Source organism: Scheffersomyces stipitis, chromosome 5, assembly GCF_000209165.1.
Source record: "Scheffersomyces stipitis CBS 6054 chromosome 5, complete sequence".
In the NCBI taxonomy this organism is placed as follows: domain Eukaryota; kingdom Fungi; phylum Ascomycota; class Pichiomycetes; order Serinales; family Debaryomycetaceae; genus Scheffersomyces; species Scheffersomyces stipitis.
The window spans coordinates 48,966-72,184 of record NC_009045.1 but is presented as its reverse complement, the minus strand read 5'-3'; the positions used below and the strand labels follow the sequence as shown (position 1 = coordinate 72,184).

The following is a 23,219-nucleotide window of genomic DNA, read 5'->3' as shown; positions in this document are numbered from 1 at the left end:
AATAGATAATGAGAACACTAATTTATGTTGAATTCCTGTCGTTGACTCAGTGGAGAGGAATTGTGTATTAATATGAAACAGGAAATAAAGCTCAAAGTAGAAACAGAACTCTTTAGCAATCTGAAAATCAACTCAGCCGCAAATCTACTCTACTATTCCACGAAGTATCGACTATGGCATCGTTCTACGTTGTAGTGCTGTTCATTGCTACTACTATTCGTACTGCTCATTAGCATTGTCTACATTAATTTCTACTTCATTAGTGTTGTACATTATTTATACCATAACATCTCTTGCTACTGTTACATTTGGTATAACTTGTAGTAGTCTGCTCTATTAGTCTGCGTTAATCGTAAGTTTGTCTGCCAACTCTACCACTCTAAAGTATCGGGCCAATGTACTTCTCGTGTCTTTTTTGTATTGTTTGAGGGCGTTGCAGACTTGTGGCTACTGCTGCTGCTTTGGTTGAAGTCGTTATTAAGAGTCTGGCCAATCACTTCAACTCCTGAATCTTCCTGAACAAAGGAGAGATCTTCCTTATACTTCCGGTATTGCTCGGCGTTGTAAAATCCTCTCTGTTCTGTCGTGGAATCCGCAGCAGTAGTTTGTGAAAACAGTCTATTTGGCACCAACTTTATTATGGCCATCTTCTGCACTTTATTATGAGAGTCTTCGTTGGTAGGAATCTGGACTATTTCGTTGGCATATTCTGGTAATGGGAAATCTTCACAACTGGAAGCATTAAGTTCTGTACCGAATTTGGTGGCATCGTTGACTAGCCCTGTCAGGGACTCTACCACAAATATATTGTGATTTGTCTGTGTCAATTTGCGACTGGGTTTTATGGCAATGTTTTTTCTATGGTGAGGAGAACAAAGGCGTTTGTTGGAGTTTATGTTCAGAACTAAGGGTGATTCGCTCTTCTTGAAGTCTACATTAGCCAAGTTTGACAAAGGCTTGAGCACTGGAATCGACGCTCTGCCTTGATTTCTTCTGGGTGGTCTGAAAAATGTCTTGTTGGACTTCTTGATGGAGAAGTTCTCCTTGGTATTGACAGACTTCAAAGGATCTGGGAAGGGAGACAAGTTCTCTTTGTTGTCGTTGTTCTTCTTGGGAAGAAAAGACGAAGATCCTCCAAGATAAGTCAGAATCTGCGAGTCCACGTCATCGTTCTGCTCTATACTGAATTGGTTGACCTTGTTGAATCTGCCTTTGTAGAAACGGGTACGCAATTGATCGTCTAGTTCGAAATCAAAGAGTTCGCCCGATTTACTTTTGGTGGAGCCTAAGTCATGAACAAGCTTTTCAACCTTGTCGTTATTCAATCTCTTTTTGGGGAAAAAGTCTGAGTCATCGTCGAATTTGAAGATATCCTGACTCTCTCTGGAGACAGACTTCCTCAAATTGGAGGTCACTTGGAACAATTCATTGGTTATGACGTGCGATTCTTTCACATCTGGTTGAAGCTGAACTCGGCTGTTGTTTAGTAAAGGTCCAAGATGAAGGAAATCTGTTGAAAATACGTTTGTCTTTTGCTTCTTAACTGGACTGTGGATTCTGATGTCTTCTTGCTCGTTCTCTATGAATGGGGAGTCTTCTTCGCTAATGAAGTCGGCCAAATCGAGTTTGTACTCGTCCAGCTGAAATTCATCATGTGGAGATATTATATCAAGAGAGGAGTCTACTTCCATTTGCAAATGATGTTGGATATTAGATATGAAATGGAAGAAAGTTGGAAATTTTGAAAACAGGTTAGAAGTACTTGAAGGAAAGATTTTCAAAGACAAAATGTAGTCCTTTCAGTATGTCAAGAGCCAGTGAGCCTATACTTGAACGATTGCGAAAAGATTCAACAATGGACAACTAGACAAATATTTGTCTTTTGTCAACCTTCTTCTTGTATATATACAAATCGGAGCTGTTCAAAGTAATTTTGGCACCAGTAGGCGTCTTCTTCTCGTCTCCTATTAAGACTAGGCGTACCATTTGTTGTGCCTAAGTCTGTAAATTTATTCCACTAATGGCTAATGATGTTTACAAACTTTCCGCATGCGGAAGCGGAAACAAGACTATATACAGGTGCAGTTGGTCGTATCTTTTGCTATGGGTGCCAAAAGGTACCAACAATATAGGCTCAGAACCGATGCCAAATCAGGAAACGGCAATACGGTTCAGGGTTTGACCATTCCGAAAACAAATGAAAGAAAACAGCATTTGCCAATCAAGAAAAATTCTTTCTTAACGTATATCGGAACAAGGTTTTGCTAATTATTGGAAAGAACCATGTAATTTAGAAAGAGTAACTAGATCCAAACTTTGTAAGGAAAAGAACAAAAACATGAACAATGCCTGATCTCTTGTTGGTTCTTTCTCCTGCTCTGAATACCCAAATACAATTCATCTCATTGTGTTTGATATCTCTCAGCTGTATTCAGAAATAGAGTTGATAGCTTTAACTGTTCAGACACCATCATAACCGTCTCCTGTATATAGTATTCTTTAAGATTATAATTTGAATCAAGAATATTGGAGCATTCCATTGTACATCCACATTTTTGATTACGGCTACAAATGCAAATATAGTTCAGTATACGCTACGATGTCACGCCCTCCTCCACGGTCGCTTGAGGAGTTCTTCTACCGCAAGTTGATGGATTCGCCAGCGTTCCATAACTGGGTACGGAAGATCCATGCGAGAATAAACCGAATAGACTATACTCCCCACCCAGACACCAAGCCCAAGATCAAGTTGAACTATCTCAGCTACAAGCCTACAACTTTCCATAAGGTAAATGCATTCCGTGTTATCTGGGCCGATGAAATGAAGCGGTCGTTCCGTTTCTGGAGCTAACCCTAATGTAGATTCAATAATATAGTAACAGGAAATTAGACTTTAATAAACGACGTTAATGATTATGATGATAAGGAATATCATGAGAATCACGAAATGATAATTGTGCTATTATTATGGCAAATGTGCTATTATGATACTATATAATTATGACAAATGTACTATTAGATATTGATCTTGTGATATTAGAAAATCAGGTATGGTTGCTTTCAACCTTTGGGTCGCCTCGGAGTTGGGCTCCGTCCAATAAATAAGCAGTTCAAGAAAACTCAATTAACAGTGGTAATGCTTCTATGTTGTGTTACCGAAAATACCAGCTCTTTCGTGGAAATATAACCTAGCTCTATATAACTTGCTGAGGTCATACCATTTATATGATTTCATCTTCGAGAGCTTCTGGGAGCTGTTGTGCCACCGATGGGTCCATCATACTCTTCACGAGCAGTGGTATACTCAAGATCACTGGTTTCTGTCTTAGGCTTGTTATCACACTTGTTGTCGTCTACATTGAGTTTGGCAAAGGCATCCACCACCTGGTCAGTTTCGATGGAGCGTGCGTATTTTTTCTTGTTCGAAGACTCCCAGAGTGCTACCATAAAGGCATTCTGGAATACCAGCAAGTCTTTGATAGAGGTGAACTTGAGCAACCAGGAAAACGCCGAATCTTCTTTCTGGTCAAATGTGAGATAGTTGAAGATGAACGATAGATGTTCGTAGTTGAAAGTAGGTTTCATTTTCTTGGTGATGGCTGCGCTGAAGCTGATAGGCGTATCAGTTGCTTTACTGGTGATATAAAGAGAATATCGCCAGTCGTTGTCCAAGTCGATAATCTTGAGACTTACTTCACCTACTTCTGCTTTTCGTTTAAATGAACCTGCTTGAGAGTCGTATAGATGCAATGTGAAAGCAGAACTTCGGTATATTATGTGTCCCTTTGGCTCTAGAGTCTTGAGACTCAACAACGTCTCCGTATCAACCACAGTCGTCACCACCGATGATGAACCTTTAAGCAAATCGCTCGATGAGTCCAGGTCAACACCTTCAGGATCTTCTTCGTCTTCGTCGTCATCTTCTTCTTCAGAATCGTACTGTAGTATTCGTGTACCTTTAAGATTCTCCATAGAAAGAAGATCTGGTTTAGGCGTAAATATAAATTCGTCTAGTTCGCTGGAATGGCGAATTCCAAGAGAACTCTTGTGGTACTTTACTTCGTACAAACACTTGTAAAGTGCCAACATAAATGCATCCACATCGCTGAGTTTGACGTCTTCATCGACATTGAACTCGAACTTATCACCAAAGTCTCCGTTCAAGTCTTTCCATGCTATGGCACGTGTTCCATCTGCTTTATTATACCAATGGATCTGCAAATCCTCTACAATGGCGAAGGACCACTCGTCCTTAGATCCCGATGTGGAATCGGTGATGGAATGGGCATTCTCTCTGTCTTCATCGTCGTCGTCATCTGAATCGTCAAACCCACTCAGCCCATGGGCATCGAGTTCTCCTTCTTGATAAACCCGTGTGATACATAGCTGGTAGTAGAACGGACGCGTCGTCTGTCTAATCAGTGCAAACGCATCGATAAATAAACATTCCATCGCACCCTTGGGCAGCAGCGGTGCTCTCGTGAGAAAGAGCTTTCCCGAGGGAATCAGCGCAACTTCGTCCGTGGCAGTGGCGCCAATGAACTTGCGGAGGAAATTCATGGGGTTATGATCTTTGTAGCGGAGAAAGGGATTTACTATTTCTTTAATTGCTCAGATTGTAAACATTTAACGTCAAATATGTTGGTAATTCTCTAGGCTCTTCTTGTGTTTGCTACAGTATCTGCTTATTGTATATGTATCTGTTGTTAACTATGGAACCGCACCTTTGTGTGCAGGTGTGGCAATATATAGATAAAGCCTTCCTTTGGTGCTTATTTCTGATTTCACTGATTGCTTGTAGCGAAGTCAGGTGACCCGATTAACTATGAAAGAAGTTGCAGATAGACCTACAACTCAGTATGTTGATAGCAAACCTACCATAAATACTTCTTGTACGAGAAGTCTTATTAGTATACAATTCTTGTGCCTTATTCTTATATTCCTGTACAATCTCCATCTTCGATCTCGATCGCATATTCTGCTACAGTAAATTCTCCAGTAGTTCATTATCGTACATTGCCCATATTCTACATAATCGTACCATATCTCTGGACACGTATATCTAATCTGGCCTACGGTAAAGCAAGAATCCGCTCTTTACTCCGACCTTCGTGTACAACAATTGGGCTCTGTGGTTCTCGAATTGTGTAGACCAATAGCACTTCTTGCATTTCAATCTGTCGGCTTCACTGTAAATGTACTCGATGAGCTTCCTTCCTGTTCCCTTCAATCTAACATCTTCGCTAACAAACAAGTCGTTTAAGTACAACGCATTCTCAATGGTCCAGGTGTTTCTGTGAGTCAAATAGTTGGCAAAGCCAATGATCTTTCCGGTGGAGTCATCAATGGCAACAACAGAATAGACAGGCTCGTTCGGATCAAGAAATCTGGCAAATGTAGAGTCTGAAATTTCCGGTGTAATCTTATGTGAAGACTTGTAGAACTCGATGTATCCTCCCTTTCCGGTCCACAAGTTCAACCACTCAGGCTTGTCGCCTTCCTGGATTGGTCTGAGAGTTATTGACATGATGCTAGTTATGATATGCAAAATCTGATGAGAATGGAAATTCACGAGAAGCAGAGAAGACACTTCCCTTTTTAAATCCAGTTTCCTCATTTAACGGCTGCGACTACTAAATTGAGCAATCCGCTAATATTTGAGTTATCTGAATATTTTTACTTGTATTTCTATCCGCTTTCTTAATCCTGGAAAGATTTGTAATCCATGCTTATGTATGGAAGCTATAGTAACGATGATTCTGGTTATCGTATCGGCCGTTCGTGCTTCCCTTTTCAGTATATTAAGAGGAAATGCCGGGATGACTTTCCCGTATATACACCAAAAATAAACCGGCTAAAAACTACTTTCTAAATCTACGTATAATCCCCGAAGGAATTGGCATTCCATGTCAGAATGTTACTAGCTCGTAGTTAAGAAGCTGTAGATATCTATCATCTTTGCCTGAGTTCCGAAGTTGGGGGGATTCTCAACTCTGTGCGCTAAGCACTCCTCAAAATGACTATGAGTCACAAACTTCAAAAATATAACTAGCAGAAATATTAACAAAAGAGAGTAGACCAATTGGTTTCAATATAACCAGTAAGTAAGGATTCGTCGTAGTATGGTGGTTCTGGAAGTTCATAGACGCCCACCCAGTGTCTTGGAAAGGTACTACTTGTGCCGTGGTCTGGAAAAGTATTATTCCAACTTCAATATCACTGTCCAGTACAGGTCTAAAGTAACTCCTCTGACTCTCTCAAGTGCCTTGAGGGCCATGGTGTCTGAAAACACCTGGTTGACTCACAATTTCTATAAATTGGATGAACAAGACAATGCTTTGGTTAACGGTCTTAATCACGAGATTAGGATCGTTGAGAAGATCCTCTTCGAAGATGTCGTGAGATTCGAGAGTATTGATGTCTTTGACGGCACCACAATAGGCTATTTGAACAGTTTCCTCATACCCATGAATGTGGAGAATTTACCACTATGGAAAATCATTGTGTTAGATGACAGGGAAGGCCACCAGTATGTGAGTGGATTGTTTGACCATTCAATTTTCGATGGTATGTCTGGAGTTCAATTCATGAAAGATTTGGCTGTCCAATTAGAGAAGGCCGAAGATCAATACGAGGAGGTCATTTTTGATTACGTTAGAGAGTCGCAGGTATTGCCAGCTGTTATCACTCCTCCTATTGAAGCTGTGAGAGACTTGTATCTGCTCTCGTATCTTGATATTGCAAAGTATTACTTATCTAAATATCTTCCAACTTTCTGGAACTTCTTCGAGAGATTCAAAAAGTTGTTTGAAAAGAACTTGTTCAAGCCAGATTTTGGAGTGAACCCAATATTCCGAGCTGGTATAGTGAAGAAGGATACTGATACAAAATTCAGGATTGTGAACTTCACTAATCAACAGGTGGACGAGGTTTCACAATTCTGTAGAGTTAACGACATGACTGTTACGCCATATTTCAACGTGATTGCTGCAAAATGTTTGCAGGAGACTGTGTTCAAGAGTGTGGACCCTGGAACTGAATTCTCTACCCTTAACTTAATTGCTGTGAATGGAAGAAGATATTATCCACAATACAAGGATTTCCTCTACGGTGTTATGGTTTGTGGTGATCCAGTGGTCTTACCACCTATATCTTCGGATTTGATCTCTTATATGAAGTATTTTCATAAGTGCATGATGGAGAATATCAAATCGAGAGTTTCATTCAAGCTGGTGGGATTGTATAGGTTCTACAACTTCTGGGACTTTTTCAGCCTGAAATTGAACAAGAGAGAGGGCCGATTTTCACTCACTATATCCAACTTGGGTAAAATAGTACCCACGAACGGGAAGTTTGATATTGAGAACATGTACTTTGGTCTGAATACTGGTGTTGTATACCATTTCATCCTTAACATGAGCACAACCGAAAAGGGAGGACTTCAGATTGTGTTTGGAAGTCTACCAGAGTACGAAGAGTTGTATGAAAATGAAAAGAAAGTGATGGATATTTTCGTAGACAAGTTTCAAGAAATGGTGCTTAATTACATCAAAAAATAGTATTTACAATTTGTGAATATATATATGTAAACAAGGTAAGCCGATTCGTAACAACATTGACCTTCATTTATTATCACCTAATGGTATTTTATTCCACTAAATAATTACTAGCGATGCGCAAAGATAAGCTTCAGAAAATAAATTCTGAAGATCGCTTGATAGCAACAGAAAAGTAGTGTAGGTTTGGCAGGTTTAAATTTTAAAACTTGACACCACTTTAATCAGTCATTAAGAAAGATCCCATCAACAATACATAGGTGCCGTTATGAGCTCAAAAGAACATATGGAAGAGGATAAGATCCCGTCGAGTGAGACCATTTCCAAATCGGTTTCTGGTACTGATAAGGAAACTTCTCCATCTCACATAGATGAACTACAACCATCACTTCTGAAAGATCTGACTTTTTCATTACAGAGTTCAATTTCGGGCTCTGAAGGTGAAATTGATTCCCCTGGTAAACTTCACAATGAAACTGGCGGTCGCCATGAAATTGATCCTATTGCTATAGAAGAAGTTGATGAGCCCATAGATAAGATAGGAAGCACATTCAGAAGACGATCAAGTGCTGCTTTCAACAAGGTCAAAAAAGAAAGAACATACTCCAGCTCTGTAGCTCTTGGCAATGCAATTAACTCTATAAGGAGATCGACATCTATAGCCTCGTCTGTAGGCACTGGTTACGGTCCTTTGGGGCATAAGTTATCTAGGCTATCATCTACTTATACTGCAAAGGATATCTATGGAGACATGGACTCAAACGAAATTTCTATCAGAAGAACAGCCACAAGAACAACAATTTTGCATTCTCTTTCACAGAGAGTTAACAGTCAGCATCAGCCAGCAGACTCTAACTCCAATCTTGATATCTATGGCAATTCTCAGAAATTGGAGTACGAGAAAATTCCCGATGTTTCTGTCCCTGCGAAGGATTTTGGAGGTGAGTTCAGTGGCATAGACCCTGAATTGGTAACATGGGATGGCGAGGAAGACCCTGATTATCCCAGAAACTGGAGCAGGTCTCGTAAGCTATTTCAATTGCTCATTGTTTCTCTCTATACCTTGATCTCTCCTATGTCGTCTTCAATGCTTTCTCCAGCCATGAACGAAATTGCCAAAGATCTTCACATGAATAACCAGTTCATTCAGTCATTTTCTGTTTCTATAATGGTATTAGCATGGGCTATTGGGCCCTTGTTGATAGCACCAATATCTGAAAGTGACCGTGTAGGCAGAAGACCAGTGTTAAACATTTCAATTTGGATCAACTTCGTTTTCAACCTAGCCTGTGGTTTTGCGAAGTCCACTACTCAATTGTGCATATTTCGTTTCTTGGGAGGCCTTGGAGGTTGTGCTGCCCTTAATGTGGGAGCAGGTACTTTGGCAGACCTCTTTAGCGACAATGATAGACAAGCAGCAATGGCAGCTTACTCTATTTGCCCTACACTTGGACCTGTTCTATCTCCCATTATTTCCAGTTTCATAATTTCTCACAAATCATGGCACTGGGTGTTCTATGTTTTGGCTATATTCAATGCCGCTGTTGCCATTTTTGGGACATTGTTTTTTAGAGAAACATACTCACCTCGTCTCTTGAGAATGAAAGCTAATTTCTTAAGAACTGAAACTGGAAATCTGCATTTGCATACTATATACGAGATTGCTGATGGTGAGACTCAGTGGGAAAGGATCATGGTTACTGTTAAAAGACCAGTAAAACTATTGTGTACACATCCTATGGTGATTGGCTTGGGGTCCTTTATGGCATTCGTTTATGGGTTCATGTACCTCATGATAGTCACATTTCCTCAGGTTTTCCGCGGCTCGTATGGTTTCTCTATCAGTATTTCAGGCTTAATGTACTTACCATTGGGTATTGGATACATCATTGGAACTATATTTTGGACCATAATGATTGACAAAGTGTATAACAAGTTGACAGAAAGAAATGGCGGTGTTCCGAAGCCTGAATATCGGTTGCCGTGTCTTTGCTTTTCAGGAATTGGCATTCCTGCTGGGTTGGTATGGTACGGATGGTCTGTAGAAAAGAGGCTACATTGGATAATGCCGCTGATCGGAATGGCTATTTTCTCATTTTCGTTCATTGCCGTATTCCAGACGATTCAAAATTACTTGATAGATATGAATAATAGGTTTGCAGCCAGTTCGGTTGCAGCCGCTGCCGTTTATCGCTCCTTCTTTGGGTTTGCCTTCCCACTATTTGCCCATACTATGTATGATCGGCTAGACTACGGTTGGGGCAATACAGTGTGTGCCCTAATAGGTCTAGCCTTGGGTTTGCCGTTTCCGATTTTCTGTTTGATGTATGGTGAGAGGTTGCGGAAATGGGCAAATCAGAGAATGAATGCCGAACAGGCACGTAGAGATGCTAGAAATTTGGCAAGACTACAACTACAGAACACTCTAGAGAAGATAGATTGAAAATTATTCTAATCATTTCTTTTTGTCTTAACGGAAGTATAGGTTTTAAGTTTTGATAGAAATGACTAAATTGTTATAGTACCTGCTAAAAACTTTTGTTAAAAAATAATCTTGCTGCTTGTCCACGAACAGCTTTTTTTTCTAACCTTCCTCATAAGCAGTTTTTAAGACCTTCCAGTTCGTTAAGAGTTTCTTCTAGTGTCGGCGTATTTAACTACCTGTTAGTTCAAAGGAGAATTTGGAATTAGTCAGCTGTTAATCTCCGCTTTCAATTGCGCGGCTGGATAAGCGGAATAATATCCAAGAAAAACTATAATTCCGAGGATTTGATTCTTTTGAGAAATTTGCAGATCCGATACTGGGGAAATGCGGCTTATGTTGGACATCTCCTGAGAACTGAAAATTGTGAATTAACAGTCCACAACTACGTGGTGATGGACTAATCCACTACCGTCTCTTGCTCTCATAAGTTGTATTTCCTAATAAAGGACATTTATAGAATATGCCATTGGACAAGAAGAGTTACAAAAAGTCGGAATTCTCGAAGTTTGATGTTACTGTTCCGACCAAACTGGTGGACCTGGGGAAGGACGAAACTTCAACCAGTAGTTCTGAAAACTTTCTAACACCAGACAAGCATCGCTTGGCTCACCATGAATCTCTTGCAGCAAGACCGTTGTCGAGGGTGTCATCTTTAAGGTCCCATGAGTCCGGCTTGTCTAGGCAAACCAGTCGTTATACTGTTCGTGATATATATGGCGATATGGACGAAGAGCATATCGATTTGGAGAGAACGAAAAGTAGGTCGACCATCTTGACTACTCTAACAGCTCGTGTTCAAACTGTACAGCACGAGATGCATTCGCCCTATCGCATTGAAGATGTTGAAGCTAAAATAGATACGGAAATTGAGAACTTCTACGAGAAAACACCAGATATTGCAGTGCCTGTAAAGGACTTTGGTGGAGAGTTCAATTCTATAGATCCAGAATTAGTCACTTGGGAGGGAAAGGAAGACCCTATGTACCCTCGTAATTGGTCTCGACCAGAAAAGATGTTCCAACTCTTTATAGTAGGGTTGTATACCTTGATCTCACCCATGTCGTCCACTATGCTATCACCAGCAATGACTAAAATCGCAGAAGAATTACATATGGAAGGTGATTTTATAGTATCTTTCACTGTTTCTGTCATGGTGCTAGCTTGGGCTCTTGGACCGTTGTTAATTGCTCCACTTTCAGAAAGTGATCGTTTTGGTAGAAGAACTGTGCTCAATGTTTCCATTTGGTTAATCTTTATTTTCAACTTAGCGTGTGCATTTGCAAAGACTACCGCACAATTGTGTATCTTCAGATTTCTCGGCGGTCTTGGAGGATGTGCAGCTTTGAATGTTGGAGCTGGTACTCTTGCAGATCTCTTCAGTGACGACGAGAGGCAAATAGCCATGGCCATTTACGGGATGTGCCCTTCGCTTGGACCGGTAATTGCTCCAATTATTGGAGGGTTTATAATTTCTCATAAAGAGTGGCCATGGGTCTTCTATGTTCTTGCCATGTTTAATGGAGCTGTTGCCGTATTTGGAACAATCTTTTTTAAGGAAACTTATTCGCCGAAGTTGTTAAGAAAGAAGGCTATTAAATTGAGAAAGGAAACTGGCAATGAACATCTACACACTATTTTCGAAATCGCTGATGGTCAGAGAATGTGGGAGAAAGTTGCTGTAACCATGAGTAGACCATTGAAATTGTTGTTCACCCATCCCATGGTCATTGGTTTAGGTTCGTTCATGGCTTTCGTATATGGTTTCATGTATCTTATGATCGTGACATTTCCGGATGTTTTTGGTGTATCCTACGGGTTCTCAGTTGAGGTTGCCGGTCTCATGTTTATTCCATTGGGAATCGGATTTACTCTAGGAGTGATATTTTGGTCTTTAATGATAGACAAGATATACTATAGGTTGATAGCCAAAAACGGTGGTGTTGCAAAGCCAGAGTACAGGTTGCCATGTCTCTGTTTCAGTGGGATTGGGGTGCCGGTTGGCCTAATTTGGTATGGATGGTCTGTCCAAAATAAACTTCATTGGATTATGCCACTGATTGGGATGGGCATATTCGCATTTTCCATAATTGCTGTATTCCAAACTATCCAGAACTACTTGATTGATATGAACAATCGGTTTGCAGCCAGTTCTGTTGCAGCAGCAGCTGTGTTTCGTTCGTTGTTTGGGTTTTCATTTCCATTGTTTGCCCAGAAGTTGTACGATAGGCTACACTACGGATGGGGGAATACCCTTTGTGCTTTCATTGCCTTGGCCTTGGGCTTGCCATTCCCTATCTTTTGTTTAATGTATGGAGAAAGATTGAGACTATGGGCTAACAGGAGAATGGATAGAGACCAGGCGAAAAGAGATGCAAGGAATCTTGAGAGGTTACAGAAAAGAAATTCTTAGAAACGACGGAGCAAGTAGCATTATAAAATTAATACACGACATAGAGACTTCAAATCTAATGAACCAGCATCGTACCGGTCCACTAAACTGGAACTACATAAAGCCCCTCCAAAAATTGATAGTTTTGAGTGGAGAGACAATAAGTGTCTTTTCTCTAAATATAGTAATTACATAGCAAAAGCAGATCTAAAAGCACATTTGGAGCCGACCTAGACAATGACTAAAAGAAAAAGACGGCTCATTGTCTTTGTGGGGCGGGCGAGTAGAAAAAAATGTTTTCGCAATTGCAAATTCCAAGATAATGGTCATTTTACTCAACAATTGGTCTAGTTATCGGTGTTTCCGGGCTATGGATTAATGCTCAACCGCCAGGGATTCACACAATTGGAGACTGTTAATTTGAATTCGAGTATTTACCGGGAATCGATAAGGGTGGTTCCACTCTCGGCGGTTGCGATAATTTAAAAATCGGACCAGAACGCACGTTTATTTGAATTGAGATAAAGCTTATGATTGTCTGGTTCAGAGCAGCTTAAATCAGATAAAGAGAGATATTAGCTTCAATTACGCTTTTATTTTCGTAATAGACAGACGGCAGAAGTTTTTTTTCCATCATTGGTGTTAACATGTGCAGCCATGGAGTGTTTAGGCTGTGACTCTGGAAAAGATTCGATGCTCGGAATCCATGCATTATCAGACACTTATGTTCCGAGAATTTTTTTTCTGGTGCCTTTTCTTTTTTTCGGGGTCACAACCGGAGAAAAAACGTTTGAATCATCTTTTTTTCACGATGACCGCCTGAGAATAGCTATATATAAATCCGGGGTTTTTCTTTGTAATTGAGAGAAGTTCATAGATATATTCTCCAACGATATAATTTCTATAGATTGGTACAAATCATAGAATAGAGAATCCCAATAGCACAAGCTCCTGATTTCCTTGCATTATTTGCCCGCGCTCAAGTATTTTTTAGACTGAGTCTTCCATACTTCGTACTGATATAAACAAATATTGCACAAACTACTACTAGTGAATTACTAATAGTTTCCACCAAATACAGCCACTACACACTACATATACTACAATGGACTACTCATACGCTAACGTTGTTCCCAACTTCAGATTGGACGGAAGATTGGCTATTATTACCGGAGGTTCTGGTGGTTTGGCCGCAGTCATTTCGCGTGCCTTGTTGGCCCAGGGCGCTGATGTTGCTCTCATTGACATGAACTTGGAAAGAACCAAGTCCGCTGCCAAAGAAGTTTTGGGCTGGGGTGAAGAGACGTTGAAGGGTGAACACGCTTCAGCCATCGGCCAAGTTTCCGCCTGGTCCTGCAACATTGGGGATGCTGAGGCAGTAGACGCTACTTTCAGCTCCATCAACGAACACCACGGCAAGATCGCTGACTTGTTGATTAACACCGCTGGATACTGTGAAAACTTCCCTGCCGAAACGTACCCGGCTACTAACGCTGAAAGCATCATGAAGGTGAACGGTTTGGGCTCATTCTACGTTTCGCAATCGTTCGCTAGACCATTGATCCAGAACAACTTGAGAGGCTCTATCATCTTGATTGGCTCAATGTCTGGAACAATTGTCAACGACCCACAACCCCAATGTATGTACAACATGTCCAAGGCTGGAGTGATCCACTTGGTCAGATCGTTGGCCTGCGAATGGGCCAAGTACAACATCAGAGTCAACACCTTATCACCAGGCTATATTTTGACTCCTTTAACCAGAAACGTGATTTCTGGCCACACAGAGATGAAGGAAGCCTGGGAATCCAAGATCCCCATGAAGAGAATGGCCGAACCCAAGGAATTCGTGGGGTCCATCTTATACTTGGCAAGCGAGACTGCTTCTTCCTACACTACGGGCCACAATTTGGTTGTGGACGGAGGATATGAATGCTGGTAGATACCGCTCCCATTTTAATGAAACGACCACGATACGACCCACAGTTTAATTTCACAAGTATAAAGTTTATATGTCGCTACTGTTTTATAGAGAAAGCCAAAATTGACGAAACATAAACAGAATGTATACAGCCAGCAACGAGGATGTTTATCAGTTTTCCTATATGTATTCGCACTCCAAATGAGGGCAGTAGACTCGAGCTCACATGGAATTGCAACCAAGTGTGTTTCACTGGCGTCGTTAAGAGGAGTTCCAAGGCTGGCTCGATACTCACTCTTGGCTAGAGATGAAAACCTTAAATGTGTTCTCGAGCTGGATAATAAAATTTGTGTACCTACTGCCCCTCTCGCAGTCAATCTTGCCTATACAGGCTGGCTGTTTCTCTTGGAACAACATGTCAGTACAGATAGAGGTACCAAGACATTGCCGACACAGTTAGGGGCCATAGGTGACTAACTTTAAAACTAAGTTTAGAGGCAGCAACAATGTGACAAGGGCCACATCAAAGTGTTCTATCGGCTCTGGAGAGGATTGGCAAGCGACTCTATTTACTCAAAAGGATGTATAATTAGACATAATGAGAAAATATTAATTTATTAATAATGGAGCTGAACACGGGCGGGTCGTGGGACCGATTAGGGGTATTATTGCTCCATGCTCGTAGGCCTCATAGGATTCTCCCTGCAAAAATATTGTACATGCACTGTGTGCTCATCCATTGTTGCTGTAATTTAAATTGTATTCAATTTAGCTCAACTGAGAAGGGTTCTTCAGCGGGAAGGAAAAGAAATTAACCAAAATTTGAACCAGCTTCCGCAGTGCAACACAGCACCTTAACCATTCCGAAGATATGTTAGGATAGCTTGGAATTCCACTCGTGCTTTGGGGCAGCCGTCGGAGTAGAGGATGGCATAAGGGCCAATTCCGGTTCACGCGTCGCCCATCCCCGTAGATTAGTTTAGTTTGCGAGGGTCAAGACTAGCATGCTCTATCTGTTTAGTTGAGGCTCATCGAGCCTTTGCGGATCCGCTATCAGGCTCCGTGCTGTAGCGTCTGATGCCGTACTAGTTATTAATGTCTTACATCACACTTCGAGACGACACATGCAAAGTCGTACAGCATCATCAGACATTTCACCCATTTGCAAACAATGGCCCCGTAGTTAGACCCACAGTAGATTCCCATCCATAATGCAAAGATAAAAAGCAGCGGAAAAAATACCTATTGCAAATTCTTCTGGCAACTGGCAGGACGACATGTGGTAATAAGTTGTGGCGCACACGCCGGCAAGTTTACTATGCAGAAGGTGCAGGTTGTTCTCCGTATGTGGAAGGAATATTGCCCAAAACTGATTGTCTGCACCCCAATATGGAATGCGAATAAGTCTTTCTTAGATGCAATTCAGCTGTCTCAGTCCAACTGTAGCATATTCACAACAAAACGAAGAAAATAATCAGTAAATTGGGGGCATCCCAGGGAAATTTTTTAGATAATCGGTTTTTTAATTGAAATTTTTTGTTACATCTTTTTCACGTATGTTTTTTTACAAGTGCCACTGACGTTATGTATGAGGTATGCCTGGCTAATTAGGGGTTTGTCGCCTCTTTGTGCTGTTGGTTTTCCCGCTGTGGCCAAAAATAGATTTGATTGTTTATTTTTTTTCCTGTTGTTTTCTTTCTAGCACATTCTTTCTTTTTTTTTCTGTACCGAAAATTTTTGCAATTACGCTGATACCTAACTTCAACATTATAAATATGTCAGCGTATGCCCTTAAATGAAAATTCAGTAGTCTACTTTTTCTTCTTCTCTTCTTCATTACTTTCTAGTATTCTTTACCAAGTCACTCGCTTATATACTTAACAATGCAATTCTCCAAGGTCCTCGTCCCAGCCGCTTTCGTCGCTGCCGTTTCTGCCGGTAACATCACCGTCACCACCGAAATCGTTGTCACTGACTTCACCACCTACTGTCCATTGCCAACCTCCGTTGTTGTCAACAACAAGACCATCACCGTCACCGAAGCCACCACCTTGACCATCACCGGTCCATGCACCATCCCAACCACCTACGTCACCTCTGCTTCTGAAACCGTTGCTGCTGAATCCACTGCTGCCCCAGAAGTCACCACCCACGTCGGTGCTGGTAACAAGGTTGCTGTCGGTGCCGTTGCCGGTGTCGCTGCTGTCGCTGCTGCTTTGTTCTAAGTCTGATGTATAATTAATTATATAAAATTTTTTATTGTCATACTAGAATAAAACAACTAATAACTTACTTTTTAAGTGTCCTATGGGCCGGTACTTTTGCTTCTTCGAATTCGATGAGTTTGGTTTTTCTTGATAATGTTTTTGTTATCGTATTGTCTACGGCAGGTAGTTGAAGACGATCAGCTATCTCCATCTTATATATTTGCACGATCTATCTGATGTGCGGGTCTGTCTCCTTCTCTGTAGATTAATACAAAACTTAACCAATTTACTAATGAAGACATAGTTAATAAACATAATACACCATCACAGGTTATAGCTGGCGTTGTAGTAGCCCTTTGAAACTATGGGCCGAGTTCTTTATCTAAAGTTTTCCCATGGGAGTACAATGTAGCCGAGAATTTTGAACATTCCCGATATGAAATGCCAGAGCCACACGATGTGAGTATGGCTCATTTCGCCTATCTCGCTATTTGCTCTTGCTACCAAATGGCACCTTGATGTTTACAGCGTTGGAACCATAACTCTAGAGTTGAGACTTTTCCGCTTAGGCCGTACACCCATTAATGCTTCAGCCAAACGCATAGCAATAATGTTTCACGGGGCTGGCGAACCACGGCATCCTTTACTCGATGACCACATATGGCTGTGCTCAGGCTTACACACATGAAACGTCTGACCCTACTGCAGCACGAGACTTCCGCGGAAGAGATAGTAGCCATGAGCCAAGGTTGCAACGGATTAGCCGCCGTGCAACAGAGGAGGAATGGTTACACTCCCATACTTTATTCGACGCATGTAGTTGGAAGTGTGGGAGAGAGCCTCGCCAGTAGGCAACACAACTAGCCTCTCTCACTATTAAGGGTTGGTCCCTACCTTGACCCAAGCCTCTGGTAACATCCGATGCTGTTCTGAGTTCGTTTCTGCCGCCCCTGAAATTTAGCCTAGGCGGAAACTGTCTTTTCGGTAGTTGTGCACTGATGTTGGGATTGTCGGAAAGTACCATGCAGTTGCGCTGGATTGGGTTGCCGGTTTGCCCAATGCGGATGCAGTTGCCCGCCTGCGTTTTCATGCTCTTACGTAAATACCACTTCTTCTCTTCTATTGGCTACCAGTGGTAAATTAAGCTCACACGAGTGTTGGCTCCTTTCCGCCATTTCGGGGATGATATTCTTGGAAGTAAAATATCAGACAGTCTCGAGAAAATCTCAAGTTTCCAGAAATATTTTGAACCCCTCCAATAGCCAGGTCAACTGTCAGATACGAATTTCTGACAAAAAATGATCGGCTTGATCTTGCAGGGAAAGTCAATTATTGACTCAATTGACTTAATTGATTGCATCTTAAATTGCTTTTTCTCCATACTTAAACTCTGATTTTTTCGCACCTTCAATTATCTCTACGATCTACTCTAAAGCCACTAAATTATATCGTACTCTATCATACTATGTTGTATACTGTGCTATTGGATAATTAAGGTCTCTTCCAATTGACGTGACACTTTTTTCAATTTAATAAACTTTCGTAATTCTACTCTCTTCTCGAGGTTTCTTGCTAAATTTATAATAATTCATGCAAAATTCTACAAATTTTTAAAATATAATACTTTTATTAACCCTCTTTATGCGATTTCTTATAAATATTCGTTTCTATGTTACATGATTTTCGTCAGTAAGTGCCTAGTTGTATCTTTCGTATAACAAAATGTAGGCATTTTTGATACTTTCTTCAGTTCCGCCGTTCAAGACTTCGTCCACAGAGATAGGCTTGAGTGTGGTGTCATCGATACGCAACCAGTCGTTGGCCACGTTGGACTTCTTCTGGTTGTTGTTGAAAGTGTCGCTTCTAAGAACGTCGCTAGTGTAATGACCTCCTTCAGCACTACTACCATGATGGTAAACAACACCAATCAACTTGAACGAGGTTGCGGCATTGGAAATGATGTTCTTGTTGGACAACACTTCTGAAGGCACATGTAAATCATGAGCGTAATCGACTTTCTTTCTCAATTTCTCTATTCCAACCTCTTTATCCTTTAAATATGAAAATCTCTTTAAATGTATTATCAACACTTCTGGTAATCTGTCAATGAAAGTTTGTTTCTTCAATTGAACTTCCTTGTCGTTGTTCTTATAACTGATCTTCTCCAACTTATTCATGTTGAGGAATGCATCTTCAATGGTATCAGCTTCAGAAATGTCTAATTGAAGGTTCTGGAATGGATCCAATGTAATAGACTTTTGAAATTGATTAGGGTTGTTGGCTTTTGGAACAATGAGAACAGACTTGAACAGCCCACCAAAAATCATATTGATAGGACTTGGCTCTATTTCAACTGTTCTCTTAACGCTGATCTTTTTGTTATTAGAGCCGACTTCATTCCATTCATTGTCATTATCTTCATCCTTGGACTCGACCGAACTTTTGTTCTCATTCTTAATTAACTTCACTGTATTCTTGATATTGAACTTGAACATACTGACCTTTTCCACGTTCTCGTTCTCATTTGAAAACGTTTGAATAAGCGAATCGACGCTCGGCGTATTCAATTTCCTTATTTCACTCAAGAATTCTTCATGCAAACCATCCAAATAGTAGCCCAAGAATTCTTCTGCATCTTCTTGTTGTCCCCATTTCAAATGCAGGAACTTCTCATGCGAAATCAAAGTCATATAGAATGTTTCAGGAGATATAGCACTCTCAGAAGCATCTTCCACTTCGGAAGAAAGCCCCGAAGTCTTGTCAGAAAAATCGTTGAAGAACTTAATCGTTGCATCCAATAAAGGAGTAGGCGATGCTCTGTTCAAAGTTCCTATCGATTTGTCCTCAATCAATTTCAATAAACGATTGAATGGAACACAGTAGAGTAACATTTGCAAAATGGAGTTCATGTAACAAATGTTTCCTGTGTTGGTCAAACCCCTCGGAGCAATCTTGAACACGGGCAATTCGTTATCTTCACCAAACACACTATAGTTTGGATCATACATTATCTTCAATATCAAGATACCCAAAGGCAAAACTGATTCATTGCTCATATTAAACTTTGTAACCGAAGAGAGAGTAGTAGTGGACAAGGATTCTGAGCTAGATGGAAAAGGAGCAACCACTGCGGAAGCTGAACCTACTGATGACTTAGATCTTGTGTGTTTTACCTTTTTAGTAGAAACCGGAGTATTCGATGATTGCAAGATAGCTGCCCAGTTACTGACAAGAGCCACAGGGGGGGTCGTAGGTGCCAAGTTTTCTTCCCTGGGCTTAATATCGTAGTCAGTCTGAACATCATCATGGGCGGCATTATCGTTGGTAGTATTAGTGGAATTATCGTTGTCATGTTCATCGTTATGTTTTTCATTAGTAAGGTAGGAGGTGTTTGTGTTGTAGTCTATAATTTTAATAACATTAGTTTTGATTAACAACCCACCTGTACTTTGTTGCTTGAAGTTTTTCAATCTATCGTATTTGTCCTTGGATAATTGCTTGCGACAAGGGACAGCAGAATGTTGCTTAGCGACGAAATCGCCGAGAGATGAATTGATGAGCAATGGATATGATTGCTCTTTCAATAATGCAGTGTTATTAGATGAAGACCGAGAATGACTGGCACTCACGCTGACGGAGTCTATGCTTTTGCTGTCTATTGCTGACGGCTTATCCAGTAAATTAGAGCTGGATGGTTTTATTGCCACAGCCTTAGGCTCTGAAAGTTTGACGGTGGTAGCAGTAGCTGGAGAGCCAGTCTTTTCTGATTCTGTAGAGTGACTGAGTGTAACTTTGTTGACGACTGGCGAATTAGTATTAGGGGTAGGAGTTGTGGAAGCTACACTCGAGCCAGCAGAATCGACATAACTGTAGCCATTAGAACCGGCAAGGTTGTTATGACTGTTATTGTTGCTGAAAGACCCATTATTGCTACCATGATTATTGTACCTCTTATTATTGTTATTACCTTTGGCTCTAGGGTTGTAACTGTTGGAGGAGCTAGAGGAGCTCATGTTCACAGCTGGTGCAGAGTTGGGAGCAAATTGCATGTGTTGCTGCTGATGTTGTTGTTGCATAATATAAGGCTGGTTCTGGTAGTATATGTCTTGAGGATACACAGGCATGAAAAACGAGGGAGGATAAGCCATCTGCATCATGGGATAGCCCTGCGGAGCTGCGTATTGCATGTATAGTTGTTGTTGCAAATATTGTTGTTGCTGCTGGTGGTGCTGCTGCTGCGACTGGTTGGGGTGGTTGAGCTGTTGTTGCATCTGCTGGGGTGTGTAGGATTGGTATGTGCTAGGAGGGTTCGATGGAGAAAAACTAGCGGCATCTCCACGGAAGCGATTGGGTCCGGTGTTAGATGTGGATGACGAGGTGGACATTGTGCTGCTCGAACTTGTAGACCTGATGGGGATGAAGTGCGATATGTGGATGCGATATCGTGGCTATAATGTAATAGATAGTGTGTTAGATAGATGGATCGCTTTATGGTATGCTCAAGAACATGGACTGATCACAGAGCTTAGTTTAAATGGAAAGCAGATAGACGTGTCTATCTATGTTATGGTAGGTGTATCGGAAAGATGTTGTAAATGGTGTTGACAAGGTATCTGAATTGGACGAGGTTTTGGAGGTGTTTGAGAGGTTCGAGGTGTTCAACGCAGCTGACAAAACTACTAAGGAAATCGTAAAAGAGGATATGCTGAAGATGCTAAGAATGCTACGTGGGACGCGTATACACTCGGTGATGTAAAATGCAAGGGTTGGAACGCTAACAGCGATATATGGGTGTAGGCAGATGGAAGATCCTGAATAAGAAAACTAGAATCCAGTGGTACAACGTTGATTTCCAATTACCTTAAAATCCTTTTTTTCAGGGCCTGAGGAATTTTCTGTTCAGTGCACGACCGGTCGGTGCACGAGATAAGTCGGATATGTACAGTAGTAGTTGTTGGGACACCAGGATATGGTTGGGTCAAAGGTGGAATGCTTTGGCAGACAGGTGTGGTTAGAATAGGATTGAGTTAGTGATAGGATCGTATTGGTACCTTTTGGCTAATTTTTTGAATCAGAAAAATTTGTAATTGACAAGACAGAGTGGATATGTGCCAACATTGATAACAATTGCTTGAAAGACAGAATATACAAAGGTGATAAAATTATAAACATATCAGTATATATATCCACATATATAAATGCATTATCAATAAATTAGCACCAGTAGACAAATCGAGATTTATATCTGGGAATCTCAAGTTCGTAATCCTTTTACTTCAAACAATAAACATTCTATTTTCACGAATCTTACAACTCAACGTTTTAAGATACGTATGTTAATTGCGCAATTATTCAGTTGCAGCCATCTCTAACTCCGAAAATATAAATACGAGGCTCCAGGATTCATTATCGACTGTTCTTCTACTCTCCCACGTCCCACTTGCCATCCATTCCATTGAGTGCCACCATTAACACCAGAACCAAGTGGCTGCACAACGGAATTGGGTCTACTAAGTTTGTGGGACATTTTCGCAACATTTCCGTTAGCTTCAGATTTTGCAATCGTCCAGTTTCCAGTTCGGCCGCACCATACAATGATAGTAGTTGGTTAGGGCTTATGATTTTTCTGGGAATAGCGTCCTGCTCCAGTTCTAAGTAACATTCTTGATACTCTTCACAGTTACAATACCAATTTTCAAAATCCACCAAGTTCTGCCGCGTAAAGGAATCAGGTTCTAACACCTTCTTTATTTCAGAGACCCTTTTTGATATGTACTTGGTGTCAGTGAACTTTTCATTATCTTCACTTTCACTAACTTTGCGAAGCACGCCATCTCCGTCGTAGTCTAAACCCACTTTCTGTAGCATTTGGCGCAATTCCAACTCGTGTAACTCTTTTAGGAGCTCCTGCTCCTGTTGTAGTCTTAATTGGGTCGTCTTCTTTCCAGGGTACGCTATTTTCTGTTTGACAGTAATCTTTAGAAGACAACTATCGAGCTCTGGTGGTTTCTGCATTCGTGACAAATATTGCAAAACCAATTCTCGTTTCCTAATATGGTCAAATTTCCTAGCTTCAATGCCCAATACCTCTACTTCCATCCACTGCCAGTCTTGGGATACGATCTCTATCGCATTTAGATATGTCTCGCCAAATGTCAATGTCAACATTACGTTCTTGTTCTTGTCGATCCGAGTCAAGGTAGGTGACGAAGAAACGTCTTTTCCTTCCAGTGTTAGCGATATCACCTTATTTCGCAACTGTCGTAACTCAACCAGCGAATTTGTAAGCATTGTCTGGTTGAGATGTCGCATAAGAACTGAATACGGAGACTCTTGAACTATGATACCTTCTAAAAGAGAGGGAAGGATGTTTAGAATACCGCTATTGTGGTTCAAGAGCTGATGGTGGGATTCCAAGTTCTCGTCATCGTGAGTATTGTTAGGAGTAATAATGTCTAGTACTCCTTTTTTGGTGATCTCTAAATTTGCCATATTGGTAGGATTACTACCTGTTTGTTGTATGTTTACATCAGCATTTATGTCATCGATCTTGCTATCAACTTCAACGAGATCACAACGACCTTCACCTTCTTCCAGATTCATTTGCCAGGGGTTACCGAAGTTGTCCTCCTGAGATTTTCGCGTTTTGTCAACCTCTCAG

General features: G+C 41.0%; 11 protein-coding genes across 11 annotated transcripts; 6 read left to right on the top strand and 5 right to left on the bottom strand. All coding sequences in view use genetic code 12, as the record gives it.

Moving 5' to 3' along the window:
• Nucleotides 1–371: 371 nt before the first annotated feature.
• PICST_31862 (predicted protein) lies at nucleotides 372–1,691 on the bottom strand (the record flags this gene model as incomplete). Its single annotated transcript, XM_001384629.1, has 1 exon — nucleotides 372–1,691. One exon carries the CDS (start codon nucleotides 1,689–1,691, stop codon nucleotides 372–374), a length of 1,320 nt encoding a protein of 439 aa, XP_001384666.2.
• A 908-nt stretch (nucleotides 1,692–2,599) lies between these two features.
• On the top strand, nucleotides 2,600–2,851 carry PICST_60004 (predicted protein; the record flags this gene model as incomplete). The annotated part of the gene is made up of 1 exon (XM_001385002.1): nucleotides 2,600–2,851. One exon carries the CDS (start codon nucleotides 2,600–2,602, stop codon nucleotides 2,849–2,851), a length of 252 nt encoding a protein of 83 aa, XP_001385039.1.
• Nucleotides 2,852–3,231: 380 nt separating this feature from the next.
• On the bottom strand, nucleotides 3,232–4,560 carry PICST_31861 (predicted protein; the record flags this gene model as incomplete). The annotated part of the gene is made up of 1 exon (XM_001384628.1): nucleotides 3,232–4,560. The coding sequence occupies one exon, from the start codon at nucleotides 4,558–4,560 to the stop codon at nucleotides 3,232–3,234; it is 1,329 nt and encodes a 442-aa protein (XP_001384665.2).
• Nucleotides 4,561–5,062: 502 nt separating this feature from the next.
• Nucleotides 5,063–5,527, bottom strand: HPA3 (N-acetyltransferase HPA3; the record flags this gene model as incomplete). The annotated part of the gene is made up of 1 exon (XM_001384627.1): nucleotides 5,063–5,527. One exon carries the CDS (start codon nucleotides 5,525–5,527, stop codon nucleotides 5,063–5,065), a length of 465 nt encoding a protein of 154 aa, XP_001384664.1.
• Nucleotides 5,528–6,075: 548 nt separating this feature from the next.
• Nucleotides 6,076–7,591, top strand: PICST_78247 (predicted protein). Its single transcript, XM_001385001.1, has one exon. The coding sequence runs from the start codon at nucleotides 6,123–6,125 to the stop codon at nucleotides 7,557–7,559; it is 1,437 nt and encodes a 478-aa protein (XP_001385038.2). The 5' UTR covers nucleotides 6,076–6,122; the 3' UTR covers nucleotides 7,560–7,591.
• A 662-nt stretch (nucleotides 7,592–8,253) lies between these two features.
• On the top strand, nucleotides 8,254–9,999 carry MDR14 (multidrug resistance protein 4; the record flags this gene model as incomplete). The annotated part of the gene is made up of 1 exon (XM_001385000.1): nucleotides 8,254–9,999. A coding segment is annotated over one exon (1,746 nt), but the record flags the coding sequence as incomplete, so codon positions are not given.
• Nucleotides 10,000–10,717: 718 nt separating this feature from the next.
• Nucleotides 10,718–12,451, top strand: MDR19 (spermidine exporter, MDR-type pump; the record flags this gene model as incomplete). The annotated part of the gene is made up of 1 exon (XM_001384999.1): nucleotides 10,718–12,451. A coding segment is annotated over one exon (1,734 nt), but the record flags the coding sequence as incomplete, so codon positions are not given.
• Nucleotides 12,452–13,326: 875 nt separating this feature from the next.
• Nucleotides 13,327–14,484, top strand: ARD2 (D-arabinitol 2-dehydrogenase [ribulose forming] (ARDH)). Its single transcript, XM_001384998.1, has one exon. The coding sequence runs from the start codon at nucleotides 13,536–13,538 to the stop codon at nucleotides 14,370–14,372; it is 837 nt and encodes a 278-aa protein (XP_001385035.1). The 5' UTR covers nucleotides 13,327–13,535; the 3' UTR covers nucleotides 14,373–14,484.
• Nucleotides 14,485–16,199: 1,715 nt separating this feature from the next.
• On the top strand, nucleotides 16,200–16,894 carry PICST_67730 (predicted protein). Its single transcript, XM_001384997.1, has one exon. The coding sequence runs from the start codon at nucleotides 16,235–16,237 to the stop codon at nucleotides 16,574–16,576; it is 342 nt and encodes a 113-aa protein (XP_001385034.1). The 5' UTR covers nucleotides 16,200–16,234; the 3' UTR covers nucleotides 16,577–16,894.
• A 1,361-nt stretch (nucleotides 16,895–18,255) lies between these two features.
• On the bottom strand, nucleotides 18,256–19,836 carry PICST_59800 (predicted protein; the record flags this gene model as incomplete). Its single annotated transcript, XM_001384626.1, has 4 exons — nucleotides 18,256–18,390; nucleotides 18,430–18,974; nucleotides 18,999–19,663; nucleotides 19,712–19,836. Coding segments are annotated over 4 exons (1,470 nt in total), but the record flags the coding sequence as incomplete, so codon positions are not given.
• Nucleotides 19,837–21,979: 2,143 nt separating this feature from the next.
• PICST_31853 (predicted protein) lies at nucleotides 21,980–23,050 on the bottom strand (the record flags this gene model as incomplete). Its single annotated transcript, XM_001384625.1, has 1 exon — nucleotides 21,980–23,050. One exon carries the CDS (start codon nucleotides 23,048–23,050, stop codon nucleotides 21,980–21,982), a length of 1,071 nt encoding a protein of 356 aa, XP_001384662.2.
• Between the last annotated feature and the right edge of the window lie 169 nt (nucleotides 23,051–23,219).